This window comes from Chaetura pelagica, unplaced genomic scaffold (genome assembly GCF_000747805.2).
Source record: "Chaetura pelagica isolate M959 unplaced genomic scaffold, ChaPel_1.0 scaffold213, whole genome shotgun sequence".
NCBI lineage: Eukaryota > Metazoa > Chordata > Aves > Apodiformes > Apodidae > Chaetura > Chaetura pelagica.
This window is the reverse complement of record NW_009952597.1, coordinates 722,747-732,954: the sequence shown is the minus strand read 5'-3', so window position 1 is coordinate 732,954 and position 10,208 is coordinate 722,747. Positions and strand designations below refer to the sequence as shown.

At 40.0% G+C, this 10,208-nt stretch overlaps 1 protein-coding gene across 1 annotated transcript in view; it reads right to left on the bottom strand.

Annotated features, from left to right (window-relative positions):
• The window catches only part of SDK1 (sidekick cell adhesion molecule 1), a 386,227-nt gene that overhangs the window by 69,144 nt on the left and 306,875 nt on the right, over window positions 1-10,208 (bottom strand). The window contains exons 24-27 of the mRNA XM_009993680.1: window positions 9,008-9,158; window positions 6,830-7,067; window positions 1,200-1,315; window positions 740-929 (exon numbers count right to left, since the gene is read on the bottom strand). Coding sequence (XP_009991982.1) covers window positions 740-929; window positions 1,200-1,315; window positions 6,830-7,067; window positions 9,008-9,158 — 695 coding nt within the window. The remainder of the gene's footprint in view (window positions 1-739; window positions 930-1,199; window positions 1,316-6,829; window positions 7,068-9,007; window positions 9,159-10,208) is intronic.

Sequence of the window (10,208 nt, the reverse complement as noted above, 5' to 3'; positions counted from 1 at the left end):
AAGTTTATTCTTCCCCTGCACTTTATGGAAAATGACTTGTTAAGCCAGCAGTCTGAATGTGTTTTCAGCTCAACCAAATCACCCTAGTGAAGTAGCTTGTAGAAACCAATGTTTGTTCCATTATTGTTGAAAACATACTGATGAAAAAAAGAGAGACTTTTTGGGGGGGAGTATAAACCAGATGCCTCTGACTCTGATCTTAACCTTCATTTCATACTGATATGGTAATGAAACTAAAAGTAACATTAACATCTGCAAAGCCAAAAATATTGTCAGAGTTGAGGTAAATTGCTGTAAAACTCCCTCAGCAGGGATGCTCCCATCACACTGACCTGCTCAGGCAGTGCTGGGGTGAGGGGCTCCCCTGGCTTCAACACAGCAGCTACCAAGCTCATGGGAAGCCCTGGAAGCAGCTGGTATAAAAAAAGAAGCTTGTATAATCATATCCCAGGGTCAATGCCTTATTCTTTTTGGAAAAAAAACCTGAGGATGGATCACTAAAGTTGCAAATTCCATATCTCTCCTTCAGCCCAACCAGACCTAGATTTATTTATTGCTTTTTTAATTTTTATTAGAGGATGATTGAACTTCAACAGGAATAGATATTTGATTTGAAAAAAAACCAATAAATCAAAATAGGCCTAATTTGGGCTGTCACCTATACTTGCATCACTAAAAGAAAGCAATGTTAGAAAGTTGAATCCAATGAGTGAAGTATCTTGGTGACCTCTAGACTTACCATCATCCTTGGTTCTTTCAATAACTGCAGGAGAGCTGGGGACTCCATCCCCAATGCGGGTGAATGCCAGGACCTGGATCTCATAGAGCACATATTTCCTCAAGCCAGAGAGCAGGAAAGACTGAGTGTGGTTCCCTCTGACTGTTTGGCTCTTTGGTTCAGTGTCTAGATCTTTTGCTTTGAAAAGTATCTGCAGAATAAATGCATATGAAATGTAGAAATAAAAAGACTGTTAGACAAAGACTGACAAGAGTGGTATGCATCTGAGATTCTTTCATTTCACAAAATACAAAATGAGATTATAATCCCCAGACACTTTTCAGAACCAGCACACTTCCTGTGCCATCTCCAGCTGACTTAGGAATGATATACATACCCAGCAGGTGAAAAATAAGAAATGCAAAAACATACCCGGGTAATGCAATAAAAATTAAGTAAGGATGAGACTCCAGTTGCATACCTTATAACCCAGGATGAGACCATTCTGCTCAGGTTCAGGGACTGCAGCCCATGTCAGAAGGATCTGGGTTGAACTCACGGCCTCAGCAGAGACATTCTCAGGAGGAGCAGAGGGAACTGGAATCACATGGCAGAGCCAAAAGCAGAAATAGGTAAGACATACCAGACCTTTTTGCTCCATCTCCCTATCTGCTTGAGATTGCTCCAGCATCCCACAGAAAAGTATTCAAATCCAAAAGGACAGGGATAGGTTCTAGACAATCCCTTCTCCTCTTGTATTCATTTTGCATCCTCTTTGTATTTCAGCCTACTCTGCAATTTCTTGCCAGTTCACCTCAGAAACCACAAACTTTGCAAAGAGCTAAACATTTAATACTAATCAGTGTCTACAGACAGACAGTGAACACAGACAGATATTAATAAATTTCAGGTTCTACATATTTGCCATAATTAGAAACAAGTTGAAATCTCTGGACTTCTACTGAAGTCTATCTCCTAGTATTTCTTTCCCATACATTTCATATCCCAGTGCTAAAAGCCAGAAATCTTTATGAATGGGAGTTTATCTTCTGGTACAATCTGTTCTACCAAGAAGTGTTACACCAAGCTGGCTGGCTCCCTATATTATCTGAGAGGAAATGATAGCATCTTGTGTAGACTTAGCAATAATCTCAACCAGTGGATTGCTCTCCCAATTCAGTGAGAAGTTCTTTAACCTCTGAGCTTTTTGATGATGTGATAGTGCTCAACATTTGCAATACATCAATTATAGATGGATACATTAACACAAGGTGTATTTTCAGGGCTTGATATGGTGTAAATGAAAGATAAGCCTGTTTCATTTATGTTGCAAAATTGGCTTTTATGAAACTAGAAACATCATTAGAAGTGATGGCACAGGAACACTGTGATTTTCTCTGACTGGGGAGAAGAGCAAACTTGCATTTTTCTCATGCCATTAAAACTGTGACCATTGCAGAACAACCCACAACTGCAAGTTTTGCAGGCAAGCTTAATAGCATGCCATGTTAGGTAAGCAGGATTCCAGGCTATTTTTAAAACTTCACATTTTATGCTGCCCTTTTGCATTTCCCCCCCTCCCCCCCATGGCATTTCCAACATCTGAAGGGTACAATCCCTTCTAAAGCACGATACACCTGTCAGACCTCAAGAAAACATTTCAGCAAGTAATGTTACCCAAGTACTTAAGGACAGTAAGGCTTGGTTAGGTCCTGAATATATCACAAAAAGGAGCACAAAACTCTGCCAAAAGTAACGCTTTCCTGGCTGTCAGAACGAATGAACAGATCTGCAGTTTTGAAGGAGCTCCTGAAGCTCCTGGCAACATGAGCAAGATAATGAGTATGACACCAGAATTAATATAAATTGGGGGGAAAAAAAAAAACAAAAAACCACCACCCCCAGCCTTGTGCACTCAAGGCTAACCAGAGAGATAGTAATTTCTGAAACAAATTCCCCATTGCCAATTATTTGGGACATGAGGAACAGAGCACCATCACATAACACAGCAGCAGACTAAAATCCATCCCATTTTTTTTTCCCTCTTCTGATACTGATATGACTTTTTTTTTTTTTTAATAATTTTTATTTAAAATCTTCTAGATTTATCCCCCACAAGGCTATAATTATGTTAAAGGAAAATAGATTGCCAGGAGCCATGAATGTCTTTGGATAGCTGCCATAACTTTATCTGTAGGTCTTCACAAAGAGCTACTCCCACATGAATCACTTCTGGAGAGAGAAAGGGTGGAGGTGGGTCGCAGGAAACCGGAATGCGTAGAGGAAAGAAGCCCTTTCCAGCCACATTTATTTTTATTTTATCTAGTTTAAAGCCTTTCAAAGAGAGAGAGGAAAAAAAAAATTGCTTTATTTTACAAATATTTCTTTTCCTCTTTGATCAGCAGCCACGAGATTTCCTGAATCCACAAAAAGGGAGGCTGTGCCCGGGCTGGCCCTGCGTGCAGGCTGGCTTTGAGGTGTGTGCAGGATCATGCTGCTGGCAGGGCAACTCAAAAGCTCACAAAGGAGAGAATGGTCTAACAGAAGATTTATTAGCCCAGACTCCTCTTAATTCCCAGCAACAGCCGGAGCAGCTAAATGTCCCCTCTTGCTGGAAAGGAATCTAAACCCGATGCCTAAATAGCAAAAACGCTTGTGTTCACTGACTGCACTTTAATTCTCCAGTTCTCATATTAGTGTTGAGAATTTTATTCTAACATGGATATATGAATTCAGGACCTGAAAGTGGTATTATAGATCTTACTATTGCCGGTCTTTCATCAAGTAACAGACTTTGATTGACCCTTTAAGACTGAATTGAAACATAACCTTCATTTCTCTCTCCTCTCCCAGAATATCATGATTCAAAGAAATTAGAGTTTGCTAAGACTAATTAGCAGCTTGAATGAGGTATATAGATCTTTTGTTCCTGTGCAAGCTCCCTTCTCTAATGCTGGTGTCCTTAACTGTTGCACTGAAGACTTTGTTATAAAAGCCGAGTTCTCATTAGTAACTCTCAAGAACAATAGAGAAGCCAAGCAACAGTGTCCAAAACATCTCAGAGCTTTAACAAACTGAACCAGAAATACTGAAACTAAATGATGAGCTAATCCAGCAAACCACCAGCTGCACAATGTGCTTTAGAAGATCAAACATAGAAAATTACAGTTACCAGCACTTTGCACTGGAACTTCAATAAGAACTCAAGTTTTTAAGGTTAACTATGTTGGCATCTAAGATCATGCATCCTCTTTCTACCTCTGACATAGCCATATTTGATATCTAGCAAATGATGCAGTTTTGTGTCTCTGAGCCAAAAGCAGCTTTAATAAGCTAGCTTGTATTTTGGCTTTCTAAGAAAGCTAGATAGTGGGATGCAGTGGTTCTCTCCATTTTTGCAGCTCATTTTAGCTGTACATTCACCACAGTTTTTTGAAAGTAAAAAACAAAGCTGGCAAACTCTACATCTGATGTCAATTAAGAAGTGCAAATTAAGAGCTCAGTTTATGGCTTAAGTTGCATGGCTGCAGTACACAACCATTTTGTCTATAAAATTAGATACCAGAGGCCAAATTCTCAGCTTGTATAAACTGACAAGTCCCTGCGGTGACATTGGACCACATTTGAATTATCAAGTGGTGCTTTATCACACCACAGTAGCTGCTTAATCAAGGTCAGCCTCTGATACATCAAGAGATTGATCTTTGCCATAGGTACGTAAACATGCTTCTGTAATAGCTGATTTTGTAAGACAAGTATACACATTGATGTAGCTGAATATTAAGAGCCCAAAAATATTAAGACACTGGGTTAGGTGTATTTGAGATGAATTGTTCGTATCTAAAAGGAAGCAGCCCTGTCAAGGTTGTTCTAATACATTTGTGGTCTTCAGTTTTTCTTGCTTTCTCCATATTGTATCAGTCAATTTATTGAGTGAAAACTGAGTTTGTCACTCTACAGTTTCTTTACACCGTAAAGTTTAATGAGTTATTTAATTTCTAACATTATAAAACCATTTTGGATTGATAAAACCAGTCCTGTTTAAAAATCCGAATTCATTCTCCTTTGTCTTCAGCTGCTTGCAACACTATCCTAGATTTACATTTTAGAGTTTCCCAACTGTTTCCCAACCAAACCTGAGATACCAAAACCTACAGCATAATTTATTCTCTTATAGCTTTTTTCGTTTCAAGATGTTTTATATTCCAGAGGTTCAGAAACCAAAGACTACCTGTAATGGCATGTTCTGTTACTGTCAGCATGTGTGCTCAGCTATTAGTGATACTTTGAAAACATAAGCAGTAAATACAATTTTTCTTATAGTTCAGAAGGTAGACCCAAAAGTGTTTTGACCTTTCTCTCTGGTTTTAGGTAGCTTTCATTTGCATTTTAACCCCATTTGACTGTGCATCCAGGTTAACTGCAGATCCCCTGAAATTGCCTCATCCAGCTTGCTGCTGTGCCAGAGCTTCTTGTATACACTAAATCTAAGAAGATACATCCAAAAGTATGAGCCCTGACTTGCTCTATTCAAGAAATCAGATGTTAATATCAAATAAAACACATGAAAAAAACCCAAATGAGTCCTTGTGGCCTAGATCACAGTTTTGTGTTATTTTGATCCAGGTTTCTGTGTGCCTCCTACAATCAGTTTCAAGTCAACCTTCTTTTAATACTGCAAAAGAAAATGCCAAATACACACATAACCTCTGATCTTTAGATGCTGAGCAAGAGCACTGTAATCCTCAGGCTTTATGAAGTCACTTAATCTTGGTATTTACTAAATTTCAAAAGAAATGTTTGAAGAGCAGCAGAAAGGAGAACGTGGAGAATGTGGTACCTTCTTATTATGATACAGAACACTTCAAAACTATTTTGTTTGGGTCAGGCTATCTCTTAACTCCAGCAAAGCACACCTTGTTTAAAAGAACTCTGGCAATAGCTTTCCAATTACTGCTTCCCAAAGAGCAACATTCCAACAGAGAGGGATGAGTCTGTTCAGCTTTCTCCTCCCCTAGTTCAAAGGATGATTACTGGAACCAGCAGACCAAATCCTGCCCTGGACAGCACATCCATGCTTTCAACCCAGCAACACTGTGTGGTACAGAGTGCACAGACATATATCTCTGTCTGTAAACATAGGGTGTGAATAAGATTAAATTCCCAAACCTTTTAAATTAAGAAAAATAAGAAAAAATTAAGAAAAAATCAGTGTTGATGTTTGCATAAATACAGGTAACAAAGAGCTGCTATTACTAAACTTCCAAACTGTGTATGTCATTAGCTTTGTTATTCACTTGCAATATAAATTTTAATGTACCAGGTGCAGTTTTGGAAACAGGTTTTGTGGAAGCTAGAGAGCAGCTTTTCAACATCTGTCTTTACTGTTGCTACTAAGCTAAAAATAATCTACTGTTGCCTGAGATGGAGAGTTTACTTCTGATATTTGAAGTCCCTGTGCTAGTTTGGACAATTCAGAAAGACAATCCAGTGCCCAGTGCTCCAAGTCTATGTGCAGGTTACGTCTGTGTACCCTTGTACAGATGATTTTAGAAGGCAGTTTTGAAAACCTGTCATCAAAACCTTGGAGGATTATTCTATTTCTTCATGGGTAATCAGCTCTCTAAAATAACTTGTGCCCTTTCAGAAATAAAATTTCTTGCTTGAAATAAAATTTCAGATAACCACGACTATGAGATCTGCCCCAACCTAGAAGGAGAGAGTGAAAGGGGGAGAAAGAGGGACAATGGGGTACCAAGAACAGAGAGGGAGCATGAAAGACCTGCTCAGCCAGAGAAGGCTGTATACAAACTTCTTGTGTTGTCCATACTGCTGCCAAGTAGGAAATGAGAGGTTTTTTTGTTGGCTTTAAGTAAATAACCTGCAGGTTTATGTACGAAAGCAGGGTAGGCAGAAAAGAAACAAATAACTCCCTCAAATGCTTGTATGTCTTTTTGCCTGGAGTGTGTCTAGAGGTCATGTTTTTCCTATCATTTTAGATGTAATACATCAACAGGCAAAAAGAAAAATTGAAAATATCTGAACAAAAGGGCAGACAATGCTGAAGTTCTGGGCTGTGCCCCTCAGAGCAGACACGGTGCCTCCACTCACCGGACTCCCGCGTACGACCTCGCACTACTTCGCTCCACGGTCCTGCCCCGATGGCATTGAAAGCCTGGATCTGGAGATCATACTCTGTCCACTCTTCCAGATCTTCAATCGTATGCTCTCTTTCCAACCGGTCGTTAATAACCTTCATGGAGGTGGGAGACTGCAGATCCACACGCCAGAACTTGACCCTGTACCCCACCGACTCCGGGTTGCCGTTATACTGGGTGTCCGGGAGGGGCTGGCAAATGACACAAAAACAAGCACAATATTCCTATGCAAAACACATTGCCAGGGCTTTCCAGACCGTGTCCCAAGACTGGCTGAACTCAAAGAGCCAAAGGAAAGTGAAAAGGATCAAGAGGTTGATTTTCTGCTTTATTTACATTTTGTGATCTCTACATTTCTGTGTTGCTTGAAATTATCTTGTAATTTTGACTTTCATTTTGAACCAAACAGATATGCTCACAGAACTGTGCCATTGGCTGTGGGTGTATCAACAGAGATGATATGAATACAGTATATTTCAGAGCTTTGTGATTAATTATGGAAATGAATGATAAATTGCTGAAGCATGTGACAAATTCATTTATCATACATTTTTCTTTTTTTTTTTTACTGACTCTCTGCCTACTCATTTATCAGCAAAGATTTATTCTAACATTCTAACTCCCCAAGCAATTTCAGAGATTAAAATATGAAATAATTAGCCTACTTCATAAAGTTTAGAGTTTTTACCCCTTAAAACTAACTACATGATGCCACGGGTGGCTGAGATTCAGTTTTGAATCACTGGGAAAGTTTGATACACATTAATATTTCACAGCTTAGAAGACTGTATCCTGCAGGCAAGTGGGGCTAGAAATATGGCCCTTATTCTGTAGGAAGGAAGGATTTCCCAGCTCCCAGGGGGACACAGATTCACCTGCAGGTCTTGCAAATGAAATAAAAAAAAAAAAAAGAAAGAGATTAAACACTTTGAAATACTGACATTTTTAAGCATGAAAAAGGTATGTCAGGTCATTTTTAGCTGTGGCTGTTGCTCCTCCTGAACCCTGCTCAGTTTGACTCATGAAAAGCAGGCTTCCCAGTAGCACAGCAAGGGAACACAATCTTAAAAATGTTTTAAAGTCTCTTCAAACAGCCTTGACTTAATTTTGTTGGAAGAGATGTAGGTCTGGTTATAGTACCGAAGGATTAACAACACTGGCATGTTAGTGACACGGTAAAGTCATGAGTGAGTTATGTGGGTCCTATCAAATGAACTGCAATGGCTTTTCTGTGGATACTGAAGTGACACCTTCAAGGTTGATGTTTTGGCCTTTCAAGGCTCAGAATTAAGTGCAGTGCCCCATTGAGAAACTGGAATTATCCTTTCCTGATAGAAGAAAAACCCTCTCGTTTCTAGCCTGGTTTTGACTTCCAGCCATAATGAGTTTATGCATGGAAAAGCTAACATTTGGGCAAAAGAAAACCTGTGCTTCATCAACTTCACACCGCAGTAACCCCAGTGGAAAATCCTGCCTAATAGGGGAGAAGAAAAACCATTCTGGAGCAGGTTAATTGCCAAGTAAATCCCAGTGTGGCAACTCTATGGGTAACTGAAACAGTCTAAGGGGCACAACAATGTCATCATTCACTGCATCTTCACAATTACTCATTTCTTTCTATGTTTTATCACTTAACTCCACACCCTTTCACATAAATATAATCTTCCTACAGGAGTGTAACAGGCAAACTTTGAACCACAGCTGTTCACTGCCTGCAGGACCGTTGCCAAGGGCCAGTGTGTCCCTTCTGGGCACTGTTTGCTGCAAAGCAAACAACTGAACCCCAGGAAAAGGCAAATTGGCTCAAGTATTATATTCCTGATCCACACATTGACCCAGACTGTGGAACTAGAGAGTGTCAAAAGCCAAGGTTTTACACACAGGCATATATTCCCCTGATGAAGTGGCAGAAGTAGTGGCAGCAGGCAATTCAAGTGATTAATAAGGCACTTAAGGTAAGTCTCAGATTTCCGACTATTCTGCAAAAGGAAATAATTTTGCCGTTATTCCTTCTGCTGAACGCAAGGCAAAGGCATTCCCGAGTGCTGGCCTGACCCTCTGGGGAAGGAGCCACATCCCAAGCACCAGCACCTGGCTCCCTTTCCCTCCCAGTCCCTCCTGGTGTGCTCACCACCCATCGCAGCCACAGGCTGGTCTCGCTGGCCGTGCGCACGGTGACGCTGCCGGGGGCCGCGTCCGGAGGAGCCTGCAGGGTCTGGATGACACGGGAGGGGAGGCTGAAAGGGCTGGGACCCACCACATTCACCTGCCTCATCCGGAACCTGGAGCAGAGGAAAGATGCAGTGCACATTGGAACACCTCAGTGAATGGTACTTTTCTACCCAGACCAGGAAAAAAAGGTGGAAAAATACCAATTAGGTCCTTCTAAATATTCTGCAAAGGTCGCCTTTGTATTCGCTGCCGAATGCTTTATGGTAACAGCTTTCAGATCCTCTCAGGTATTAAAAAAATGAAAATGAGATTAGCTGAGGGTCTATCAGAAACTTAGGTATTTGTGTGAGAAATTTATGTTAATTATACCAGGCCTGATGAGCTTAGGCTAGCAGTAAGTGATTTTCTCTTGCCATGCTTGTATAATACATTCAGAAAGGTATTAAAATATCAAACTTTGGATATTCTCATTCCCTGTCAATATAAAAAATATACTAGTGATAACATTTCCCCTCAATTACCGGTTGAAAGAAGCTGATTTATCCCTGTGCTGCATTTTCAGCCTTCCTGCATGAGAAAGATTAAGTTATTTAATATGGATATGCGTCTTTAAAAAAATACCCTGTCTGCTTAAAACCATCTCTTCTACAACAGAAATCCCTATTGGGTCACAAAAGATTTAGAAAAATCTCTCTCTCTTTTTTTTATTCTTTTCTTTTATCCAGGAAGCACAGAATAATTAAGACATGCTGCACATTTCAGATACTTTCACCCGTCACAAGCAATTAGAGGTACCCAGAGCTTGCACTGAAATACATGACCTGCTCATTCTGAACATTTAATTTTTGCACCTAATGACTGAGCTTGGAAAAGGGGTGAGTTAGTCAACACAGCAGTGTTTATTGATCTGCTCTGATTTCCCTAGAAAACGCATTAAAGGAAACACATTAAACAAATGCTGTCCTTGATTTCACTCTCAAACATAGGCAGAGAATCCAGAAAAGAAGCTGGCTACTAAAGGGGTAGTCTGATAATTATCTCTCATTATGTATTTCCTCAATGGGCAAGGACTAAAGATGGCTAAAGGACCACAAATCCATTTGGCAACAACTTTTTAGATTTAAAAAAAAAATAAAATCATATAAAGTACTCTATAGACT